Raw genomic sequence first — 26,644 nt, forward strand, 5'->3', positions numbered from 1 at the left:
ATTCATATTTATCCGCTTTACATTTGTCCTAATGCACTGATTAGCCAGTGAAAAAGAATTCCCAGTGACACTTTCGTAGAAAACAATGTATTTTATCTGACTGAGTCGTCAGATTAATATTGAGTATTTTTAGACGTGTCCAAAGATATTACATGATATATATATATATATATATATATATATATATATATATATATATATATATATATATATATATATATATACACAGTATATTACGTAAGGAAAATGCAGGGCGAGTCTGTTAAAGGTTAGGTTATTTTTTTTCCTTGTCATTTTGCCCTTTCATCTTTGCTCCCAATAAGCTTCATCTCCCTCTCTCTCTCTCTCTCTCTCTCTCTCTCTCTCTCTCTCTCTCTCTCTCTCTCTCTCTCTCTCTCTCTCTTTTCCTCTCTATCACTCTCTCTCACTCACTCTCCCTACCTTTCGCTTTAACTCACGCACACCTGGTAACACTCCTCTGCTGTTTGGACTTCAAACCCTTTCTTTTTTACATGAATTTACGTGTGTCTATTAAGAGTTCTTCTCGATTGGCAGCTTCTTGTGTCACCCCATTTCTTTAGGTATGTTGTGTTTCATCTCTTTTAGACTTTATATTAACTTTATCCAGTTAATAATCAATTACATGTCCACGTAATTTGAGATTCATGTAAACAGCGAGCAAGTGAAAGAAGAGTTGGAGATGGACATGTTGTGATTTGAACTTATCTACGGCATAATTCTACACATACACACATATTTCGTCATCAGATCATGACTAAAATGCCATTTTCTAAAATGAATAGCTAAAATAACCTCAAGCAAGGATGAAGTGTTAGATCTGTGTTTGTTTCTTTCGCGTGGCTTGTCATTTCTAATCACTTTAGAGTGTTAGATTGGGCTGGGTCCTATTTCACTACATGATATAACATGGATTTTTATTGTTGAATTTTATTGTTGTTACTGAGATCAGTGGAGTAATGTTTTTTGATTGTGATGCTAATTTGTTCAGGATAATTGTGAGTTAGTGTTAAGAATATATTGCAAGGAGTCACATCTGGAGAGTGTAAATCTTGGGAATTGCTCAATCTTTTGCATTTCTTTTGTACATTTCATTGAAAAACATCACATTGGTGAAACATTATATCGATTTATCTTTTTCTTTGTGATGTTCTCATACAGTAATACCTAAAGATTAGGTAAATTACTTAGGGTTAGTCCTGTGGACCTTTGCACCATGTGACTTAGATGTTTGGGGTGGGGCAAGAATGATCCAGGTATATAAAAGAAGCTGTTTCCAAGAATAGCCTAGTGGAGCGTACTGTAGGAAAACGAACCTGACAGAGCGTGTTTTACACAAACAGATGAAAAGATGAAGCACGACTAGAATAAAAGGATTTCTTACATGACAAAGCCTTTGAGTGTTTATTTGCTATAGTATGATACTGGCTTTGCTTTGATGTTACAGGAACATAACAAGAGAACCAGAGCGAAACAGGTGGTCCAATCAAAGTCTATCTATTCAGGGATGGTATGAACTCTTTTCTTTTCAGCTCTACGTCTTCTTTCTTTCTTTTTGGGTCTTGCCATGTTCGATTTGTTTATATTATTTTATGTTTTAGGATGTGGGATTGCTGGAGATCCCAGCTGATCTTTCAGCTCGATTGCGTAGCGCAGCAGGTACAATTTATGAATGTGTTATTAATGGGTGGGCTACATTTCTTTGTCCATTATCAGTGCTTTTTTTTCTCATTGTCTTTAATAGGGCGTCCACAGGTGTCAGGGGTCACAGAGGTAGCTCCTCCACAGGTCAAGGCCGAGCATCGCCTTTCCCTGCCTCCTGATATCGACAACTATCCATTCTCTCGATATGCCGGAACAGTTCTTAAGGTATAATGTCTACAGAAATATATTTTAAGCGTGTGTATTCATATATTTTATGTGTACATGTACATTTGTACCTATTTTAATATTTTTAATAACTGTTATGTAGATCAGGAAATAATGGTTCATACTTCACTCTGTTGTAGGATGGATGGTGCCAGTCTCAGGGTCAGTCCCTGCAGAGACCCCTCACCTCTCTGGAGCCAGGGGATGCCCGCTTAGCTCTGGAGATATACAAACTGGTTAGTAAAGAGACCATGCAGCAAAAACTGTACTAAGAATCATCACACAGTTATTAATTTTCTGTATTTGTTTGATTCTATGACCAATCCAACATTTTAAGGTCAGCATTGTGCTGTTTAAAGAGAATATTGTGAAAGCATGTTTTTTTATCACTGTAGCCACCCAGTTTAGAATTGTTTTATTTTATTTGAAAAGTAATATATCTGAAATGACAATATCTGCATGTGCAGTGCTATTTTAGAATCCACCTTGGGGCAAAAATCATACTTTTGTTACTGTGTTTGGAGAGTGCATCTTTACACTAACACAAAGTAAATCGCAATGCAAAACTTAATGTAAGTCCTGCAATTCTTGCTTCCAGATGTAAGTAGAGTTTTCTGGTATCAGTACTTTACTTCACTATTTATTTTTCAGACAACTGTTCACTTTCACTTATTTCATTTTAAACACGGATATCTGTATTATATACTTCTTACATTTTCAAACCAGGCTTGTTACTTTAGTTACTTTACTTCTATTTGGTGACGTGATCATTTCCTGGCTCTCACGCACCACAAACGTAGTCTAGATTACGAAGCTCACAATGAGCAGGGCAGAAGACAACAAGAAATATGGGGTTAACGTGGATGAGACGGAGGGATTCGGCGATGTAAACATGACTGAGAACAGAGACATTCCTGATCACCTGATCATCATCATCTTTTCTCTGCTTGTGTTCTATATGGTGGATACATTTATTAGATAACAACATTCAAAATTATTTTGTATTAATATATTAATATGATGTGAGGTCGAGTTACAAGCATTACACCAAAACAGGTAGTGGTAATGTTTACTTTTACTTAAGTACATGTACAGGGCCAACATTGTATATTGTTTTTATTAGGTACATATAACACAACACATAATTATGTCTTATTTTAGCACCTTCTATGTCGTCTTTTAACAGTTTGCCTCCAAGTTCATCTTGTTTTATTAAAACCGTTATTTGGATTTGCATTTGTACCTGCGGGCAACCAGGAAAATAAGTTCCACAAAGATTAAAAATATCAAAAATTTCAATTGTTTGATGGCAATAAAAATGATGAGACTGTAATTAAGCATATTATAATGTGCAGAACACAATTTCTACTTCATAGATGTTCTTAAGTGAACTCTAAATGAAATATATAATGATAAAAAAGTCACTTTGTTGAGTCCACAGCACACAGTTTTTTTTAAAGCGCAACAGAGAAGCTGATATGATTGTGTATCATAGCAGCACACATTTTAGCAATACACAGCTGCTTGCATGATTACATCCTGCACCTGTGCTATCATGAAAATAACAAGGATGTGTCTTCCAACCACACACTAAAACATGTGCTCTGCATTCTAATTAAAATCATTTACAGCATTTGGGAGACACTCTCTTTTCCAAAATAAATTTGGTGGTGCCACAATTTCAACTCACTACCTTCCAATTCCATGTCCAACACATTATCCACCGATCTACCACTTCCCCCTCTCATACATTAATAGCTCCTGAATCACAGCTGTCTTTTTTCCTTCTTTCTAGATTATCCGCTTCTGTGGAGACTCAGAGATGACAGTATGGCAGGAGCAGATGTTGGGGAATTACATAGTGGAGAAAGGCCAGAGCAGATCTTCACTCAGGGATGAGATCCTGGCTCAGCTAGCCTATCACATTTGGGGTTGTGAGGGTGAGGAAGGCTCACAAAGAGGCTGGTTTCTCCTGGCGTCCTGTCTCAGTGCCTTCACACCGTCCCCTTCACAGGATAAAGCTCTGCTCAAGTAGGTGCACCAACACCATTTAGTATTGAACTGGTAGTTTTCAGGATGCCTTTAAATGTTAGTAATATTTCTTGTTAGTAATAGCTGATATACTGCCAGTTAATGACTTTTAAACATGTCTATTTAAACATAGACCAAGATATTGGTATTTAAAACTTTTTTATTGCTCTGCTCTCATGATGCTATTCATATTACAAATATTTAATATAATTTATTTTAGCCTGTGTAAGTGACTGTATGACAAATATGATGTATGAGCCATTAGTGCCCAATTAGAGGGATTCCATTAATTCCATATTTGTTCCTGGTAAAATGGTTATTTATTTTTATTTTGTATTAAACTGACTCTTAAAACTGTAGCTTTCTCCAGGTGATTATACTGTATTATACTGTACTGTATATTGTGTATGGTTTTTAATCTGTTCATTATTATAAATCAAGTACGAGGTGCTTCTGTGATACAAGTCCCTGTAAAAGTTTCTATGGAAGCAGCACATTTGTCAAGAAAGCTAGGTTGAAATGGATGCAAATGCAAAAAGTCATAAACAAATAACAGGCAACAAATCAATTGATAAACAAACCACACAAACCGGGCAGATCCAGCATCCAAAAGCTCGACAGCAATCAAGATAAAGCCAAAATATCAATAATCTTATTTAAAGGATTAATAATTTGAAACACACTGAGTGTTGCTTAATCCTGTTTATGTGCTGGATGTGACTGGCAACAAGTGTGCATGGGTAAAAGTATGAATGTGATAGAGTTTGTGTATTCCAGTAAATTTGGTCCATGGCAGCCATGGTTATAGACCATATTGTGTTCTGGGAAAGAGGGTGTTTTTACATCTAACACAGCTGACCTGTTAGTACTGATATAAATTGGTGATCTAATTTAAACCACCTTTCACCATTCATAAATGAGAACTCAAAATTGCTGTGATATTAAATGGGTAATACAGGATGTTTGAAATCTTTTGAATGATCAGCTTTGAATCTCAATTTATGTTGGTAAATAAATGTATTCTCCCATTATCACATCATTTCCAGTCTAATGACAAATTCTCCTGTATCTCCCAGGTATGTGTCAGACCAGGGCCCAGGTGAATATCGTTCTCTGTGTCAGCATAAGCTTCTCACATCTCTCGAACTGCCACCTCCTGCCTGTAGACAACACCCACCTACTCAGCTCGAATGGACTGCCAATCAGAGAAAGGGGAAGATGGTTGTTGAAGTGAACACCTTCAATGGTTAGTCAACCCACGAGGATCTTCCCATTAAAAATTAAACAAAATGATGAATTGTGAAACAATTACGAGGAACGGGGAACGCATGATCAGCGCTTGCATTCGTTTAATTTTTTTTTTTTCCTCAGAGGAGAAGCTAACAGCAGAAGTTGAATCCTGGACCACAGGAGAACAACTGGCATCCTGGCTCATGAGCTTTAGGTCAGTAGAACTACGATTACAAAAATATTTAGGTTTTGTTGTGCTGCAACACATTGTTATAGAACATATATGCATATGTACTCCAGGTATATTCATATATGTGAACATATATGAAAATATATTATGTAAATACATATATTGTAGGTCATTTTACCATTTATCTTTTGTGTGTTTTACAATGTAAAGACAAATGCTACTGGCTATGACGTTCTGTATAGTCACAGACAACGGTAATTTATTATTTTAAACCTACAGTGACTTGCATAAACATTCACCCCTAATAATTCCCAAATGTTGTAGGGTTACATCCTGGAACTGAGCTGGACATAACTAGAATTTTAGCTGTTCAATTATACAGATTTAGATTTTTAAGTGTGTTGACACACAAGAAATTTTTGTTCTAGCCATTAGTGACTCTTAAAAGTACAGACATAAATAACACCACACATTTAGCTTGTACTAAACAAGACAAAACAGACAAGACAAGACAAAACTGACTATACGAGACAATACAAACAATGTGAGACAATATAGAGAGTACAAGTATTAAATAGGGATACATCTGACATTTAAGCTGCAAAATATACAGTATATATTTTCCAAAATGTAATAAAATTAAAGTGTTCATAAGTATTCACACCCATAGAAATATGTAGAACCACCTTGCTATTAGAGCTTTAAGGCTTCTGGGGTATGTCTCAGATCAGTTTTGCTTATCTGGATCCTGGTATTTTTGCCCTTTTTTTTTACAGTATAAAAAGGACATTTTAAACACTTTTTTACAAAAATTCTAAATCAGATTTATTGTGCCGTTCGTTTTGATTCACCCCGTAGCTTTGGCAGTATATTTGGTGTTATCTTGTAAGATTCACCTCAGCTTCACCCTCCCCCTGCTGCTTAAATTTTAGCTGTAGATCTCTTTAGGTCATTCAGAGTGGTGCATGGTATCTTGTTTGTTTTTTGACTAAGTCCCTCTACTTGTCCACTGACTTATGATGGTTGATCTCCTCTGGCATGAGCTGCTTTTGTGCTTGGTTTTGATAACCAAACTCTTTCAATTACAGCTGTTTTTAAATTGACACCGTATGACACCTGCGCATGGGTAGATTCATTAAAATAAATGGGTGCCTTCTAATGGTTAATATTTGGTGTAAGCAAAATGTAGTACCTGGAAAAAATACCCAAGCCGGTATGCAAAACTTCACCGAGACATTAAACCCAGTTGAGTATTGAATCGTTGATCTTGGAGCTGTGAGGTAACAAAGCTCCCTACTGCACCACCATGTAAACCTAAAGCATTATTAAAATATACCTGTGAAATTTTATTTGTGAAATAAATAAAACTGCAGTGAAACTATAGAATTTTAGGGGTAAACTAGAAATTAGAAATTAAACTTGAGACAAAAAATTCTAATTCAGGTTTTTCTTCAGAGGTGTGCCTGAGCTTCAGCGGGGCTGGTCTGTGTCTCTGCTAGCTGGTGAGAGCTGGTCTGATCTAAATGGCTGTGAGTATGTGATGGACCTGCTGGCTTGTGCTGAGACTGAAGTTCCATTAGGACAAACATCTGCACATCCTGATTATCTTTTTAGTGACATGGGTGACGGGTATGTTATATTTAAATTCAGCCATTAGTGTGTAAAGTATTTATTTTAATGGTCATATTTAGACTGTAGAAAAACTCCATGGACAGCATATTTAAAATGCTGTCCAGTCCGGTATTGAGATATTACATGTGTTCTGTAAATTGGTGCTATGGGTTGGTTATGTTGGAATGTTCTTCATGAACATTTAATACCAGGATGATGGCCTCTGAGTTGGATGACTTTATCCCCCCGGCCCCCTCCATGCAGGCTCCTGGCCTGCCTCCTTCTGAAGCTGCTCAGTGGGGAAATTATGGTCAATACAGCACATCTGAGGGTAGGATAATTGCATAAATGCTATAAAAATTTAAAGAATAAACTTAACATTCAATCATTTCTTTCCTTTGTATTGAATATCTCATTTCTATTGATCCTTTTAGGACCCCAAGCCCCTAAGATGGATTCCTATGTGGATGACCTTTTTGATCCTGTGCTGGATCAGGGACCTCCAGTCAGTGCTGTTTTTTTGTGTTTGATTTTCTAAATTAGCAGATTGACACAGTTAGTGCTGAACTGTTTTGCAAGCAATATAGAGCTTTGTGATAACATGTGCTTTTTATTTAAAAATTGCAAACAGTGCTTTTAATTTTTGCTAACTGAGCGTACTGATTAGTTGCTGTGTGGGCTTTAGGACTTTGAGCGAACGGCCATGCTGAATCGCAGGATGAGGGGAGGAGGAGGGATGCACCCTAGCATGTATAGTGGAACAGGTATACTTAATCTAACCAATGTATCATACTGATTTAAAGTAGTGGTTTGCAATGTTTTTTCAGAAGACCCCAATGTTTACATTGAAAATTCAATTCATACACACCAGCAAGCACATTTTATTTAACGTGACCGTCACTGGTATATGATTTTAAAAAATGCAAAAACAGATTGCAAACAATTAGCTGCAACTGGCAACTATAAATGATGTTTTTTCGCAACAACAGGTTCCATTTTTTTCCTAAACCTGATGAACAAATAAGAGCAGCATTGATATTTCAATCTGTTAATGTAAATATCAAACTATCAATTTCACTTATTATCTTAAAAACGTGTAACAGCATGCAAAGGTTCACAAGGACAGACTTTATTTTCAGGCTCTGCTATTTAACTAACGAACAAACAACAGGGGCAAATTAAAGTCTATAAACATGAATATAATTTAATCAGAGGATTAATCTATTACTGTATTTATTGTTTTGTATTCTAAAAACTAAAAACATACATCAGTGGAAACACAACTTTTTATAAACAAAAAATATTATTTAGCGTGCTGTTTAAATATTTAGCATTGTAAATGTAATGTTAATTACTTTTTTTATTTAGCGACCCCTAGTGGTGGTTGGGAACCAGTGATTTAAAGCATGAATAGAGATGTGAATAAGGCATGAAAGTATGATAATTAGTGTTCATTAACAATTCATTATGAATGCAGTTAACAGGTGTATTGCTACTTATTAAGTGAAATAATGTATAATTTTTTTATTGTGGGCCATGTAAAATCTTTAAGATTTATACATCTTTTCTAGATCTTTTTATTAAATCAGGTTTCTTAACTTTTCTTTATTTATTGTTAGTTTTTTACACATTTTATACATTTATTTAATTTTGACACAGAACAAAATCATTGAGAAAGGAGCACAAAACATTAAACATGGTACATGTTTTCAAACAATGATTTTCTTTATTTTACAGGTGTTCCAATGTCAATGCCAGCTTATAATATGGGTGAGTAAATTGCGTTTCACAAAGAAATTTTAAACAGTTTTGTGCTTAATAGGGCATTCAATAGTCATTACATGCTATATTTTGTCATATTTTTTTTTTTTTAGGAATGGCCATGAATCCAGCCATGCCAGCTTATGCAGCCACACCAATGATGCCAAACATGATGGGTGGAGTTGCACAAATGCCTATGATGCCACCTATGCCAGGTGTGGCTTTCTTTACTTGCTTTCACTAAAGTATTTACAGAATGCAGAAAATACATTAGAGATACCAACATTAATTGTTTAGCTGTAGGAATTACTGTTTTGACCACCATTTCTAAGGATAAAGGGGACACATGGTAAAGAAATGTTAGCTGTAAACGGCATATACCTCTAAAGGCAAGTCATACCAACCGTGAATACATTTACGTTTTCCAGAAAAGATCATTCACTGAAAGGGAAAGGTTTTGGTGGCTTGGAAGATGTTCATTCATATTTGGTAGCAGTTGCTGTTGGTTCCTAATGAAATTATATAGTGAGCAGAAATGTGGTGTTTTTAATTGTAATAAAAAAAAATAAATAAAAAAAAAGGAGATTTCATTCATTAAGTAGCAGCACTACTTGACTTGAGGCCAGACATGATACTTGAAGTGTGATCAGCAGTATTCCTAGTGCCCAAGTTCACATACCTTGTTTCCCATAGCTATGATGATGCCAGGTGCAATGCCACAATCCGCAATGCCCACCAGCGCTGCAACCCTCACCCCCCAGCAGCTCGCTGAACAGCAGCAAACTTTCATCAACCAACAAGCGTTACTCATGGTGAGAAAACACTATCTCCATCTAGCCTTTGTTGGCAAAGCAGTAACTCAATTAATCACATTATGAACTTCTTTAAAGGCCCAGCAGATGACCTTGCAGGCAATTACACTGTCCCAACAACAGCAGCAGGAGCAGCTGCAAAAACAGCTCAAACAACAACAGCAGCAGAGTCCTCAACCACAGAGTTCACAGAGCACCATCCCTAAAGAAGAGCCCATTCATACCACAGCACCTAAACCCAACAATCCACCTGTGCAGCATAGCATCCCAGTGGTAGAGCAAGTAGGTTTTCCTGTATGTATTGTCTGCTTTTACATAACTGTAATTCTGTGTAAATTCCTAATGTTCAACTTTTCTACAAAAGCCTACAACAGAAGGCAACACTGCCATAGCGCAGAGGCCAGAATCCTTTTATGAGAAGAGGGCCTTCTTTCAGAAGATTGGTGAGGTTTTCATAGTTCTTCTCTTTTGGTATTATATATATATATATATATATATATATACATATATATATATATATATATATATATATGTATGTATGTGTGTGTGTGTGTGTGTGTGTGTGTGTGTGTGTGTGTGTGTGTAAAATATACAAATTTCTTCTCTCAATTATACTCATTGACTTTACATTACTGTATTTCCTAACAAAGGAACCCAGGAAGCTAAATCAAAGCCCCAACCGAAGGTCGCTAAACCACTTATCTATGCATCTCCACCAACCATACAGGCCTTAGATCTATCTCCGTTAAAGCAAGAAGGTGAGCGAAACTTTTGCGAAAAAAAATAAATAAATGTTCAGGTTGTGTTTACTTATATAGCATTTTCTTTATTGTAATGTAACACCATGTCATTTTGTGCACTTGTAATTAATGCATTTTAGCAAAACAAATAACATTATAAAAGAGTAATCTTTCTTTGCTGTGTACTGAAGTGAAGCCACTTCCAGAACCTAGTAAACCACCAGAGTCACCGAAAGTGGAGCCTGAATCCCCTCCATTGTCACCTTCAAAACCAGAACCCAGCAGCAATATTCGGGATATTATCCGGCAGTACCAGAACCGGCCTCCTCCGGAGCCCAAGGCTTTTGAACCTGTCAGGTATGTTCTTTGCAGTTATTTGCACGAGACAATTTCATATTTTATCACTTCTCAGAAATGAATGAGGTAACAGGGTTTAGTAAAAGTAATGGTGTGGCTGGAATTTATACTTTTTAGAATTTCTGCCAAGCACTTTGTGAAAAAGAGCGACCCAAAAGAGGAGGCACTGGCTATTCTCAGAGGTAAAGGACCAGGTTCTTCACCGAAGGTAAAAATACTCAAGATTAACTCACACTGATCTTATCTTAATGCATGGATTAGAAAAACAAACAACCTTATTTTAAAATGATATCTAAAAATTTTAGTTTATTAAATTTAAGTCGAATCCAAAACCAGAAATCTTGGCAGCCTTTAATAAATAAAACTAGGCTCATACTATAATAAGAAGAAAAAGAAAGCAGAAAGAATGAAGAATTTCTAATTAAATAAGTAATAGTATTTATTTCCGAAAACATGACAAAATAATTGACACCCTTAAAAATTTGGTCTGTGTATTTGTATATATTTGACTATGACTTTATAAACTTTATAAACAAATAAGAAATAAAAAGATATAAGCAATTTATAACCATATTAGATCATATTTTCTATGAGAAAGGATTGCCTATACACCACATGCCTATACATAATAAAAATAGACCTAAATAGAGGTTAACCATACAAGTGTTTATGTTCCTAACGTTCTCTTATCGATGTTTGTGACAGAAACAATGGGTTCCTCCTCCAGCGCAAAAAAAAGAGCCGCTGTTTCCTCCTCCTCCTCCACCACCTTCATCTCAGGCTAAAAAACCTGGTCCTCGTTCTATTTCCAACAACATGAAACAGAAGCAGCGCTCTTTAGCTGACCTCTTTGGCTCCCAGCGCTCTCAAGCCCCTCCCATTCCTCCATCAGAACCTGCTCCTATTCTCCCAAATACCATTCCTGACCCGCCTCCAATGGCCGCTCCTGGACTAAGTGATTTGAATCCTGTTTATTTATTTTCAGCTTTGATTTGATATGACAAATAAGACACAAATAAAAATAAACTAATTCATTATAAAATATATATGTTTCATGCAATTATGTTCATATCTCCTCTGCTTAGATCAGCTTCAGAGAATGGCCAATGAAGAGAGTGTTCGCTCTCAGCTACACAAATTTTCAGCCAGTGTCTACTTCTCTTATTCACACATGCCTGGGAAACTCTTCTTGCGAAAAGAGGTCTGTTTAAAAAGATGGATTACTTTCAAAATTAGTGATAATCTGGTTTTCTTAAGTGTCTCATATGATGCACATTTTCTTTTATCCAGTTGTTCTACCCTAGAGAGAAGTTCACGCACCCATACATCCTGAATTTGCTGTGTGAGCAGGTTAGTAGCAAAAGTAATGACCTAAAGTAACCTAACTAGAAAGTAAAGGACTGTAGACTAATAGACTTTGTGTCTCCCTGGGCCAAAATTAAAAGGTTGAATAGTGCATATTGCTGTTTAAGTTGACTATAAGCCAGCTGTGACTATAAAATATTGTATGCCACCATTTTCAAATCACATCTGGAGACTAAAATTTTTTTAATACAAAACACAGAGGATGCAAACTTTTTCACTCTGTACATACTGTGTATGTACTTGTTTCTACAAACTAGATGCAAAAAAAAATGTTTTTATCTCCATTTTTATAAACCCTAGATTATGAAAGATACCTACTCAGATGCCTGTCTGCGAATTTCACGTGAAGAGCGCCGCAAAATGAAAGATTTGCTCGGTAAGTATTCCTAGCCATTCTTCAGGCTGCTGTAATCATACTAAGGTTGTTCAGCTGATCCTGCTCTGTGTCTGATTGCTTCTCCGTCATGAACAGCACGCTTCCATGTCGGAACGAACATCAGCACTGTGCCGGATGACTCCATGAAGAAGAGGGTTGTCATGGCAGCCAGAGACAACTGGGCAAATTATTTTACACGTCTCTTCCCTGTGAAGGTAAATACATACTTATCTTTTCAAATGAACATCTGTCAGCAAACACAATTTATGACCGAATATCTAACTGTGTGTCTTTGTGTGTGTCTTTTTGTGGCAGGGTGGAAATGGAGGCGATACTCAGATTGTTGGTGTTTCTCATCGGGGCATCAAAATGCTGAGAATAGTCAGGGCATCAGGCATAAACCCAAAACACCTCAAACTGCTCCAGAGTTACAGGTACATAAGATCAAGTAATATATAAATATATATGGGTGGACAAAGTACACAAACTATGTACTTGAGTGATAGTCAAGATACACTAGATATTACAATTTACTATGATTTTGTTACGGCTATAATGTTCCTATTGTCATTTATGTCCCAAGACTCTTACTGCTTAAACAACTCAGTTTTTGTGAAAAGATTCTAATGTTACTCCCGGCACAACTATCTATTAATTGACTGATATTAATGAGTCAAACACTGATTGATATCTAATCAAATTATCATGAGCCCAAAATCTTTTTTTCAACTAATTTAAGGCCACGGGTGTTGTAGTTCGAGTCAGGAGTTTCTTCCGCCATTTATTCCTTTTAAAATGTTCTGCTTGTTGTTCTAAAAATTTATCACAGTCTTGATGTCACCCAAATGAGAATGGGTTCCCCTTTTGAGTCTGGATCCTCTCAAGGTTTCTACCTCATAACATCTAAGGGAGTTTTTCCTTGCCACAGTCGCCACGGCTGCTCATCAGGGATTAATGCACACCATTCACCTTAACTCTTAAAATCTGTAAAGCTGCTTTGAGACAATGTCTGTTGTGAAAAGCGCAATAGAAATAAACTTAACTGTTGACCTGATGTTGATCTGTATGTTGGTGCTACAGTAGATACCACCAAGCGCTAATCAAAACAAGTTCAAAACTGATTGGTGGATTGCTGTGTGCTTGACCAGTTACGTTTTATATCAACATAAATATATATATTGTGTTTTGTGATTCATGCAGCTATGCAGAAATATTGTCTGTGGAGCAGAAGGGTGCCGAGACCGTTTCAATCAACTTGAAAAGCGATGAGCTGCGGCTACATTCTCCGCAAGCTCCTCAAATTGCTCGTGTAGTGCGCCTTTTCCTCAGCGAGCTGACCAAGGTGTTCATTGCACATACTTCTTCTTAAGACACTGTTAAGATACCTGTATAATACTTCTGATAAACTTCATTAACTATTATATTCTCATGATTCAAATCAATGTACAATGCAGCATTTATTTTGCATATGAGAAAATTCACATACAGTCATACACATGTATGTAAGAATCTATGAACTGTGGAAGAGTATCTGCACAAGATCAGAAAAACTCTGGATGTGGTTTTGGAAACACGTTTTAATTAAATATTACACATTTATTACATCTAAACACATGCTATTACACTTTGAAATTGATCCTGACATTAAAAGTTCAACCTGAATGGAATTGCTCTGCATTTTATGGTACATGTGTGCACGTTACAATTGTACTATAAACAACTATAACACACTCCTTATTGTATAAAATATCTCTACTGAGAATTAGGACAACACTGAAGAAAAAAAGCTGCACACTGAATAGTGCACTGTATAGTGTTACATAGGGAATTCAAACACAAAAAAGGGGTTAATTGGACCCCTTTTAACACTCTTTAACCCCCTAACTTATAGCTTATCATATTCACAAGCTTGAAGAGAACACACATATAACGTTAATCGACTGCTTTATCTGTCTCTTTTCAGGGTTCCGAGTATGTTGTTGCGCTCAAGAGCTATGTGACAGATGACAAGAGCCTGCTTAGTTTCCAAAAAGGTGATGTCATCAAACTGCTGCAAATGGATGACCTCCAGGATGGTGAGTTCTTTGTTTCCTTTTAGATGAACATCGTGCTTACAGTCATCAACTTGACTGAAGAAATAGAGTTATTACTATGGCACTTTATTACATTGGATGGCATTAGAACCACATAAGTCAACCTGTGCTTTTTGTCATTTTGTCATCTCTACAGGATGGAAATTTGGCTCGGCCAGAGGCCGATCTGGTCTTTTCCCAGCTGATTTCACTCAGCCTTCTGCACCTCCAGACTACCATAGCATGTCAATGGAACGTCAGATCGAGTGGAAAAAAAGCATAAGGAGGTCTCGCACCTCCTCGGTGGCCCCTGATGGACACTCGACCCCCAACAGTATGAGTGTGGAGTCAGTAGCCAGTGAGCGCAGTGTTGAGGTGGGGTCAGTCCGCAGTTCAGAGATAGACCCCCAACAGTACCACATGACTGAGTTTGCCCAGAAGTACTTCAGAGAGGCTGTTCTGAGGTTAATACTTTTAAATTAATTCTTTGGCATCCAAAGATGATTAGTTTCCTGCAAAATAATCAATAAAAAAGTGATTTATTGACTAACAAATGCAATTTGTAAAGATGAATTAGTCAATTACAATTAAATTACAGATCTTGCTGTGGAACATCATGTGAAACAAGATCTGGTTACATTATATATTAAGCAAAAAAAAAAATCTAACATTACCAATAAACCATAAAACTCAAGATTCACTTAGTGTAAAAAAAAAAAAAAACCCCTTTCAGACATTTACAATTCACAGGCACCCAGGATTCTGTAAATAAACTACCCAGAAAATATCACCATATCCTTGTGACTATACCTTACTCTTTTTTTTTTGCTTTATAAATTTGTTTTTCAGTAGTTTTAGATTATACACAAACATCTGCCATGCTATTTTCTGTGTCTGGGATGGTCGCAATAATATAAACCTGTGATAAAATGTCACAGGGGCTACATTCTTCAACTATAAATAATGATCGAAAAACCTCTCTCCTTCTGTTAGGTCAAATGAGAGAGGCCAACCCAGTGGACTTAGAGAGCTTGAACAGATGGTGCAATACACAGCAGTATGTATTGTTTTCATGCACATTTAACAATGTTAGAACGCTTAAAATACTGCAACAAATTACTCAACCATTTACTCTCCATTAATTTTCTCCCTTCAGGAGCCTATCAGCGAGTCTCTAATCCTGTTTTCAGACAACGATCTCAGTGTTCTGGGTGTCCAGTCTTTCATGCGTAAGTGAACCCACACGAAAATAAAAACATATTTACCCATGTAGGTTTGACAACTGAAAAATTCATTACTGTTTCTGCTTCCTTGTGTGCAGACGTGATGCAGTTTATGAATGACCAGCCTTTAAGGAAGGAGCAGACGGAAGACAAATGTGCCAGTCTAATTCTACAGGTGACGCTTTTCTCATTTAATCCTTTGTGTACATATACTTCGTTCCTGTGAGAATTCGGAAATCAGACTGATTGTGTGATGTGATTCCGCAGCTTGGAAAAGAGAAGGAGTTTCTCCGGGATGAGCTTTACTGCCAGATCATCAAACAGACCTCCAACAATCCACACAAGTGAGTGAAATTTGAATATTTTATTAGTTGGTTATAAAAAACAAGCCTGAATTCAATTGCAGAAATCCAAGGTGAACCTCAGCAGCATTTTAGGACTGATTTTAGTTCCTTAGTTTATTGCAGTCATATATATTTTATTGTAATTTTGCTCCAGATTAGGACATTTCTACTGCAGATTAGTAGCTGACTTGACACACATAAGATTTATGGAATATTTACTAACTTAATCTTTGCTTAGTCAAAAGAGTGGATGTGGGAAGTTCTTTAAATGGTATACTTAAAAAATGTTTTTATAATAAAATAAAATCTGAAACCTAAAACTGCATTAAGCTTAGAATAGCACCCCAATGCCCCATGTCCGCCATGTTTGTTGTGCTGCTGAGCTTTTACTATGATAATAATAATAATAATAATAATAATAATAATAATAATAATTAATAATAATAATAATAATAATAATAATCTTTATTTTTATATAGAACATTTCAAAGGGGCCTTTCAAGGCTCTTTACATGAGAAAAGACAATTTTAAAATACAAATCCTAAAATGAACATATATAAATAATTCAGCAGTCAAGTATATAATAAACCTTAAAAAGTATATATAATACAAAAATTTGAAAATACGTAATATGTTTGGATGTCTGATGTCAGTAAGAAGAGAATTATTTAGTTAAGGAGCATAAGCAGAGAAAGCCCTATCTCCTATGTAGTGTAAATGAGTAAAAAGAGAAAAAGCAAATTATTTATTCGGATTTTGTTTGATCTCCCAAAACTTGCCAAAAAGCCAACGTAAGCATTGTAAAATAGGTATAACATGATCAGTAGTCCTTGCCCTATTCAGGTATACTGTACCATCATACATGCTCAGTTTGTGTCTGAACCGCAGATCAAGCCATATTTGTTCTTTGTCTACACAGGGAGAGCTGTGCACGTGGCTGGCTTTTGCTAAACCTGATCACTGGCTTTTTCCCATGTTCCTCGACATTACTTCCGTACGTGATGCGCCATCTACATAGGTGCAGTCGGGACTCCAACAATCCGTACCGAGGTACAGCGCTCACCTCACATGGCCTGCTTAATCATGCAGATCACTACTAACAGTACAGTCAAATCTGTTCAGAAACAGTGACGATCAAGTTCTTGTTATTTGCATGAATGTGTTGTGTGTGTTTAGAGAAGGCTAAAGCATGTGAGGATAATCTCAAGCATTCAGTCACCTATGGAGGACGCAGATATATTCCTTCTAATTTGGAGATGGAAGCCATTTTGGTAAGTTTTAATTATCTAAGCATATTGCAATTTGTACTCCTTTAATGTGAGGCGGTCTGGGAAAACCATTTGAATGTTACTGTGGAATCGTCTTTATATTACAAAAACAGAAATGTATCCCAAAAAAAAAAACTATGTGGAATATGCAAAGACTGAATTTGCAAAGACTGAATTTCTTTGTGCGGTTTTATATATATATATATATATATATATATATATATATATATATATATATATATATATATATATATATATATATATATATATATATATATATACCAGTAACCCATAGCCTTAACCACTGGGCTACCACTTTTCCTACCTTTCCAGAACAAAGACACACTTAACATGTTTGATGGTGAATTACAAAAGTTTTGTCAAAAAAGTCAAAACATTAAACTGAAGGAGGACATGATTTTAATCATTTATTTTTATACTTTGCACATGACCCTATTTGCCCCCATGTTAACAAATTTCCACCCCCAAAAATATATGTTTAACTAGTAAAAAAATAATATCACACTTAGTCAAGTTTAAAAGCCAATTTACAACTTAATAAGCATGCAAAGCTGTGCTCATAATGATTAATGAGGATGTTCCAAGTGTAGTTTTAGTCTTTTATACTTTGTAATGGAAAAAAAAAGGATTTACGTTTCACATTAAGCTAACCAGTCAAACAATTCACAGATTTATAAAGATTGAGTTGACATATTTGTGCTGGAACAACACTGCTAATTCTACATCTAGCTTTATCACCTTTAACAATAATAAATTACTCCATCACTGGAAAAGTACTGCAAGGGTTTTTTTCTGGTTTTACTGGGGTTTTATTTAACCCAGCCATTATGGATGCACAAGCCAGTGCACTCTTAGTGCCGGTCCCAAGCCCGGGTAAATGGGGAGGGTTGCGTTCGGAAGGGCATCCATCGTAAAACATGTGCCAAATCAAAGATGCGGATAACAAATGAGATTTTCATACCGGATCGGTCGAGGCCCGGGTTAACAACGACCGCCACAGGTATCGTTAGCCGACAGAGAACCGGTGGAAATTGGGCTACTGTTGGCCGAAGGAGGAGAAGGAGAGGAGAAAGACGTCTACAGAGACGGCAGGGAAAGGAGCAGTGTAGGAGAGTGGAGATTCGAGTTGGTACTTTAAATGTTGGTACTATGACGGGTAAAGGGAGAGAGATAGCTGATATGATGGAGAGGAGAAAGGTAGATATGCTGTGTGTTTAGGAGACCAAGTGGAAAGGGAGTAAGGCCAGGAACATTGGAGGTGGGTTTAAACTGTTTTATCATGGTGTGGATGGAAAGAGAAATGGTGTAGGGGTGATTCTGAAGGAAGAGTACAGTAAGAGTGTAGTGGAGGTGAAGAGAGTTTCTGATAGGGTGATGATCGTGAAGGTGGAAGTTGAAGGGATGATGATAAATGTCATCAGTGCCTATGCTCCACAAGTTGGCTGTGAGATGGAGGAGAAGGAAAGATTCTGGAGTGAATTGGATGAAGTGGTAGATGGTGTACCTAGGAAAGAACGATTGGTGATTGGGGCAGACTTTAATGGGCATGTAGGTGAAGGGAACAGAGGTGATGAGGAGGTGAGGGGTAGGTATGGTTTTAAGGAGAGGAATGTGGAAGGGCAGATGGTGGTAGATTTTGCTTAAAGGATGGAAATGGCAGTGGTGAACACTTATTTTAAGGAGAAGGAGTATCATAGGGTGACTTATAAGAGTGGAGGAAGATGCACACAGGTGGACTATGTTCTATGCAGGAGATGCAACCTGAAGGAGATTGGAGACTGTAAGGTGTTGGCAGGGGACAGTGTAGCTAGACAGCATCGGATGGTGGTCTGTAAGATGGTTTTGGAGGAGAAATAGAAGAGGAGAAGAGTGAGGACTGAAAGAAGAATAAGATGGTGGAAACTGAAGGAGGAAGAGTGTAGTGTGAGGTTCAGGGAAGAGGTCAGACAGGGGCTTGGTGGTGGTGAAGAGGTGCTGGATGATTGGGCAACTACTGCAGGAGTGATGAGGGAGGCAGCTATAAAAGTACTTGGTGTGACATCTGGAAATAGAAAGCAAGACAAGGAGACGTGGTGGTGGAATGAGGAAGTGCAGGAGAGCATAAGGAGAAAGAGGTTGGCAAAACAGAAGTGGGAAGGATGTACTGGAAAATCAGAGAGAGAGAAGGTTGGATGATGTGGAGTTGGTGAAGCAGGATGTAGATAGGATTAGTAAGGAGGAAGTGAGAGCAGCGATTAAGAGGATGAAGAGTGGAAAGTCGGTTGGACCAGATGACATACCTGTAGAAGCGTGGAGATGTTTAGGAGAGATGGCAGTGGAGTTTTTAATCAGATTGTTTAACAGGATTTTGGAAGGTGAAAAGATGCCTGAGGAATGGAGAAGGAGTGTGCTGGTACCGATCTTTAAGCATAAGGGAGATGTGCAGACCTGCAGTAACTACAGGGGAATTAAGTTGATCAGTCACACCATGAAGTTATGGGAAAGAGTAGTGGAAGCCAGGGTGAGAGAAGAGGTGGCCATCTGTGAGCAACAGTATGGTTTTATGCCGAGGAAGAGCACCACAGATGCATTATTTGCTTTGAGGATGTTGATGGAGAAGTATAGAGAAGGACAGAAGGAGTTGCATTGTGTGTTTGTGGATTTAGAGAACGCGTACGACAGAGTGCCAAGAGAAGAGTTGTGGTATTGTATGAGGAAGTCAGGTGTGTCAGAGAAGTATGTAAGGGTGGTGCAGGACATGTATGAGGACAGTGTGACGGCAGTGAAGTGTGGTAAAGGTTGGACTGCATCAAGGATCGGCCCTGAGCCCTTTCCTGTTTGCAGTGGTGATGGACAGGTTGAAGGACAAGGTCAGACAGGAGTCTCCCTGGACTATGATGTTTGCGGATGATACTGTGATTTGTGGTGAGAGTAGGGTGCAGGTCGAGAAGAGCCTGGAGAGGTGGAGGTATGTTTTAGTGACAAGGTGAGGGAGGCGAGATTGAGATGGTTTGGACATGTGCAGAGAAGGGACATGAATTATATTGGTAGAAGAATGCTGAGGATGGAGCCACCAGGTAGGAGAAAAAGAGGAAGGCCAAGGAGGAGGTTCATGGATGTAGTGAGGGAAGACATGCAGGTAGTTGGTGTGAAAGAGGTGGATGTAGAGGACAGGGTGGTATGGAGACGGATGATCCGCTGTGGCGACCCCTAATGGGAACAGCCGAAAGAAGAAGAAGAAGAAGAAGAAGACTGGGGTTTTATTTGTTTGTTTTGTTTGTTGAGTTCTTGTGAAGCCCAGAGTGATTTGTGTTTCGCTCGCAGGAGAATTACTGGACTGCACTGATCACTTGCTGATTTGAGAGTGAGATGGGGTGGAATAAAAGGGGTGTTAGGAAATGTCTATAAAATGTCTATAAAATGACTGACAAGAGGCACATCAAACAGAAACAGAAACAAGCCTCCTGGACTGCAAGGCGGGTTTTCAAATGGGGTTTCTAAGTGCAATCAACTTGTGACTAGGTCATAGCTTAAAATTATACAATTATACAATTATACATAAATAAATAACAATAGAATTGTTATTTATTCATCGTTTCTACATACCTTTTCATGTTACTTGTTAAAATAGTATATTACACCTTTCAAAGAAAATTGTATCAATAAATAATAGTTGTTTTTATATAATGTGAGTGGTGGTGGTGGTGGTGGTGGTGGTGGTGGTGGTGGTGGTCTTTACCATATATTGTAGTTAAAATGCACCCTTACTGCTGACTGATATACATGCAGAAGAGAAATAAACTGAGGTCAGGAAACAAAGTATCGAATAGCATTAATGTCAGAATGGTAACCGTGTGAAAAGTTTTTCCAGGCCGCCACACATAACACTCAAGGTGAGCTCATCTAACACTAGATTTCAAATAGATTTTTGTAATAACTCATGGTAATGCAAAGACAAAGACAAGTGATGTACATGTAGATATGTGTGTGTGTGTGTGTGTGTGTGTGTGTGTGTGTGTGTGTGTGTGTGTGTGTGTGTGTGTGTGTATTTTGTCTCTGTAGACAGGTCGGTGCACTCGACGGTTGCCAATTCTACTACCGGGTGAAGTGGAGTTCCCATGCAAAGTCCGCAGCTTCAGTGTATGCAGCAAAACATTTCATTTATTTTTATATCCTATGACATTATGATACTCGCTAAGGAAAAGTTCCATTCCAAAAAGCAATGATACAAAAATGTTGTGTTTGTGCGTGTTCAGGTGGCGAATGAGGTTGTGAAAGATATTTGCACAGAGATGGGTGTGAATAATCCCGCTGAGGTGGACGAATTCTCCCTCCTGGCCACCCGGGGACAGGGTAAATACGCCTCTCAAATTCCCTCTCCTCTCTCCCCTGCATTTACATTTCTAGCCAGAAAGTAGTCACACAGAGTCTTATATGAGCCGACAATCACTCCACAGAGATACAGCAATCCCTGTAATCACCACAACTCTCTATGTGAAACCTTCTATTAAGGCAATCTTAAGAAATTCTCTCTTTCAAATGTTTTTTTTCATCTTCTGTTGTCATCAACTCTCTCTCTCACACACACACACACACACACACACACACACACGCTTCTTTTCCTTTTAGATGGACAAGTGCGTCCCATTCACCCAGATGAGTATGTGTTTGACTTCCTGCTGGATGATGGCTCAATCTCGCTCTCGTTCTGTCGGCTTGCCTGGAAACATCCCTTGCATTTTGAGAACGAACTCTACATCGAGTTTCATTACCATCTGGTACTGTCAGATTCACAGTCACAATACTGCATTTCATTGATTTTTTTCTGTGGAATTGTAAGTAATTGAGTCAAATGTCTACCTCAACTTGAATGAACTAAAACAAATAAGCTGAACAAAGTGAACCAATATTGTGGTATGCTTTATGGGCAATCTCTCTGAAAGGTTTTACTGATTTCTCTTTCAGAGAATCTTTGTCTTTATCTTTCTTACATTAGAAGTTAAAGCATTCGTACGCAGATTGATAGCTTTTTTTTTAACACATTTTCAGCTCAGTTCATTTTAAGGGAAATGCCTGACTGATCCCATTAACCACTCTTAGTGAAATGCTTGCAGCTCAGATTGTTTTAACGTTGCATTCAAAAAGCCATACATTTTATTTAACATGCATTGTATATTATGTAGTTAAACACATGGGGAAGGTAAATAGGACTGCAATACATTTAACATGTATGTAAAATAAAAGTGTAAAATAGAGTCACTGTTGATACGATACATTTAAGATGCATATAACTATAGCTACAGATGCGAAGCGATTCGATTCACCCCTATTACAACGGAGTCCGATCCGATTTTTATTTGATTCAACATATTGAGATTTTTATTGCAATACGATGCAATGGAAATAATATGATGCTATGCAATTCACTATGGTATAGACAGATACATTTTTGACTTGGCCCTTTCACAAACAGGCCTTTGTAGTGCAAAAAAATAACAAATATAAAAAAAAATAAAAAAAAAAACCTGAGATTTTTTTTCCCTGTTCTGTCTACTGGAAGATGCAGCTCTACCTCTGCCATGTTAATCTGTATTTTATGTGTCTCTCAGGACAAGCCTCAGTTCTCTGTAGTGTTGTGATGCATCATATTCACGTAGCAGCAGTGGTGCTGAGAGAACGCGTTTGAGAAATAGTTAAGAGAGGAGAAAACAATCTACATATAAAATACTGGTCACAAATTATTGGTCACTTTCTAAATAGTAAAGATTATAGCGCATTCACTAAATATCAAATATAAATAGATTTTTACCAAAAACAAATATGGTCAAAACGATGCACCGCAATACAAATTCCAACTTATATACAATGCACACTTTTTCAAACAATGCAACACTTTTATGCCGATGCACCGGTGCAAAACGTGACAAGAACAGGTGTGATTGATCAGTGACATGTGACACAAATGTGAAGGTGGAGTGGATGTTGGATAACGTTGGATAATGTATTCCCTAAGCACGATCCTGTCAAATGTTATCACCCTGAAGTTGATTATTTTCTATTATTTTGTATTCTGTTCAAAGCGGGTTGCAAATACTTAGAATTATTATTTAAAAAAATCAAATTGTATGTTTTTTTATGATATTTCCATTTGGGTAAAGTCCATGAAATATAGGAAAAAATCTGAACTCATTCCAACTTTTCTTTCTTTCTTGAAGTTAATCAACAATAACAACTTGTTTTGTTACACAGAAACTACAAAAAACAAATATGAAAACTATTTATGGGGAGAATCAACACTTCCGATCGTGAATTCCAGATAGACATTCTACATCACTAATAAAATAATGAGTTGATTGAACTTTTTTTACACAAAACCAGGGGATGCAAATTGTTAATCCGTGCTGTAACTGTTGTTGTTATAAAGACGTACAGATCACTGAGCTGGTGTTTCTTTTAGATCGTGGCTGATTATCTGAGTGGGAAACTGCTCCCGCCTGGTAACAGCTCCATACTTCAGCAGCAGGTGGCAGAGTTGGCTGCACTTCAGCACCTCGCTCTGGGATTCGATCAAAAGCCTACACCGTAAGATCCTGTAACAGAGATTATATATCGACTCACTTATCTCAAGAATTAAAACTGCATGAATTCCTCTGGGTCATGTATTGTACACTGACATGAGATTTTTTCTAACTCTGTTAGGCAAGAGCTCAAGCAGTACGTCCCTCTTCTGGATGGCATTAGTGCCAATGATCAAAATCTGCACAGTGCTACACTGAGACAGTTTTCTCTCATTGCAAATGTCAAGTCTACTGAAGCTAAAACACGCCTCATCAGTAAGTGAATTTTATACAATCGCATATATAGCAGTATAAATATATACAATATATATTTATGTTATAGGGGTCCATCTGTGGGCCAACATGTTGCTGGGTTAAGTTAATAGAAGGCTGAATGAACGGCATGTCAGCCCAGGGCAAATACTTAAAAGTTCAAATCTGACCCACATTAGCTTGACTTACCTCATCTACAAACACATTCATATAAAGCATTTCAGCCATGACAACTGGAGGAAGATTGCGAGAGTTTATTCATGTGAACAGAATGTATACAGGTTGATGTGCTGCACTGATGCTGCTCATGTTCAGTCACAAAGTAATGAGTAATCATTGAGTAATCAGAATGATGACCCTAGATCTATACATGTGGTAGTAAATAGGCAGAAACATGACCAAAAATATGTGTAATGGGTGCACAGAGGGCACCTGGCTAGTTGAGTCACAATATGCATTACATAGGTGGAGAAGCACACCCGATTGGCTACAGCGTCGGTATCCAGACAACCAATCACACACAGATATTTCTGTGTATAGTAATAGGCATCTGTATATCATGTTCACAGTACATATATATTCATCTGTATATTATATTCATAGTACATATACATCTGTAAATTACTGTTTATATTCCTATATTACCATTCTATTTAACTTATGTAAATCATGTAAAAACTGTATATCCTGCACTTGCTGATATTGCACACTAGTTAGACCCAAACTGCATTTTGTTGCCTTGTACTTGTACATGTGTAATGACAATAAAGTTTAATCTAATCTAATCTAATCTAATAGAGTTTCATAGCTAAAGTAGACATTATTGGCTAGGATATCAAAAGAGGGTGATCTATAGGAGCGATGGCTGAATTAAGGCTATTTTCTAGAACATTCAGACCTCAGTGAATTGCATGGCAGCTGCTCTTCACTGCTCTGTGCTACAATCACATTTGTAAGGTACCTTGGGCTTGAAAAGTCGATTTTTATTTTTTATTATATTAAAGGAATAGTAACTCCTCTTGACATTTTAACAGGGAACTGTTTGCAGACTATGCTGCTTTGGTTGCTTTTAAAAGTCCTGTAGTAGCATAATAGTATAATTACAGCATTAGAATGATATGCAATGCCAATACAGTGGTAATGTACTGAAAATCATCTAAAAATCATCTTTTTCTATTTTTACTCAGAAACTCTCAGTTCACTGAACCTCTTTGGCTCAAACATATTCATGGCTCAGAAAGTCAGCCACAAAGGATGTCCATCACCCTGTGTGGTGGCAGTCAACCATGAAAGAATCAACATTCTTCACCCCCAATCACAGGTAGAAATACCAATAATCTGATATTGAGCTATGCAGTTAGACTGTTCAACAAAAAGTACCGCCATTTTTTTCTGGTTTATTTGTAGAAGCCAGTCTTAACCATTGCACTGGAAGAAGTGCAGTCCTTGCGCTCTGTCACTCCCAAGAAAGAAAAAGTGCCAGCGGCAGAGATCAGCTATGGTGACCCATCACGTGGTAACACCATCACAATTTATCTGAAACAGGTACAAAATCAGAAGAAAAGTCTCATACACACACTACATGGACTAAAACATGATGCTATTGTTTGTATTTGAAAAAGAGATCTCTAAGTTTTGTGATTATTTTGTTTTCTGATCCACACAGGCAAGGGAGCTTTGCCACATCATTGCTATAATCATGGACCTAATGAGACCTTCCAGGAATCGCACATGAACATTTTAGTACACCGTTCTGCGCAGAATGCAGCGTGTTGCCTGGATGAAGTATCTAAAAAGTTATTACTAATGTTTAAAACATATTAACTTTAAAACATATTGTGAGCATCTGCAAAAAAGTTCATTGAAAAACACGAATAGCAATCTGGCCTGTGATTACTTTCATTTATGTCTTTTATTCTAAAAACTTTCTCACCAACCTGAAATGTCCCAAATTTGAATGAATTTTAAATGTACTAAACTAAATGTTTTATATAAAGGTGTGTTTTTGTTTAATTATTTACAGAAAAAAAATAAAGGCAAGTGTAAAGCCCTTATTTTAGATTTCATTATTCTGAGAACAAAATAAAAAATATATACCTCCTTGATATGTCTATTTATGTCTTCAACACTGAAAATAAATAAATAAATAAATAAATAAATAAATAAATAAATAAATAAATGTATATACTGGTGATGTACGTACTTGTGTCTTTGTGGAATTTTTACACATCTTCGTGCTGCATAAATGAATCATTTCACTACATTTCACGGTATGAACATATGTTCAACAACCTGACCCTCAACGCCACGAAGACCAAAGAGCTCATTGTGGACTTCCGGAAATCCAACAGCGGGAGACATCTACCAGTCAACATCAATGGAACCGAGGTAGAGCGAGTCTCCAGCTTTAAGTTCCTGGGAGTTCACATCTCTGAGGATCTGTCCTGGCAGCAGAACACGTCAGCTCTGGTAAAAAAAAAAGCACAACAACACCTGTACTTCTTGAGAAGTCTCAAGAAATCTCATCTGTCCCCGGGGATATTTCA

The 26,644-nt window shown here is 37.3% G+C and overlaps 1 protein-coding gene across 1 annotated transcript; it reads left to right on the forward strand.

The window, feature by feature from the left end:
• The first annotated feature begins 441 nt into the window (after positions 1 to 441).
• Positions 442 to 26,294, forward strand: myo15b (myosin XVB). Its single transcript, XM_083557041.1, has 43 exons — positions 442 to 581; positions 1,466 to 1,528; positions 1,620 to 1,677; positions 1,763 to 1,887; positions 2,028 to 2,123; positions 3,683 to 3,918; positions 4,995 to 5,164; positions 5,290 to 5,362; positions 6,794 to 6,967; positions 7,162 to 7,280; positions 7,384 to 7,454; positions 7,635 to 7,713; positions 8,687 to 8,719; positions 8,824 to 8,925; positions 9,404 to 9,522; positions 9,601 to 9,804; positions 9,887 to 9,965; positions 10,173 to 10,280; positions 10,454 to 10,619; positions 10,737 to 10,827; positions 11,325 to 11,574; positions 11,705 to 11,820; positions 11,910 to 11,969; positions 12,285 to 12,360; positions 12,457 to 12,575; positions 12,676 to 12,794; positions 13,561 to 13,702; positions 14,324 to 14,435; positions 14,590 to 14,896; positions 15,426 to 15,489; positions 15,589 to 15,661; positions 15,754 to 15,830; positions 15,923 to 15,999; positions 16,920 to 17,050; positions 17,177 to 17,271; positions 21,331 to 21,408; positions 21,525 to 21,621; positions 21,898 to 22,046; positions 23,726 to 23,850; positions 23,968 to 24,101; positions 25,286 to 25,419; positions 25,506 to 25,643; positions 25,765 to 26,294. The coding sequence occupies exons 2-43, from the start codon at positions 1,526 to 1,528 to the stop codon at positions 25,831 to 25,833; spliced, it is 4,848 nt and encodes a 1,615-aa protein (XP_083413167.1). The 5' UTR covers positions 442 to 581; positions 1,466 to 1,525; the 3' UTR covers positions 25,834 to 26,294.
• Positions 26,295 to 26,644: the final 350 nt, after the last annotated feature.

Source organism: Silurus aristotelis (genome assembly GCF_946808225.1).
Source record: "Silurus aristotelis genome assembly, chromosome: 12".
Classification (NCBI taxonomy): domain Eukaryota; kingdom Metazoa; phylum Chordata; class Actinopteri; order Siluriformes; family Siluridae; genus Silurus; species Silurus aristotelis.

Coding starts and splice junctions, on each gene's coding strand:
- myo15b (XM_083557041.1), top strand. Junction 6,968..7,161: donor TTTAGTGACATGGGTGACGG/GTATGTTATATT, acceptor ATTTAATACCAG/GATGATGGCCTCTGAGTTGG. Junction 24,102..25,285: donor AGCTAAAACACGCCTCATCA/GTAAGTGAATTT, acceptor ATTTTTACTCAG/AAACTCTCAGTTCACTGAAC.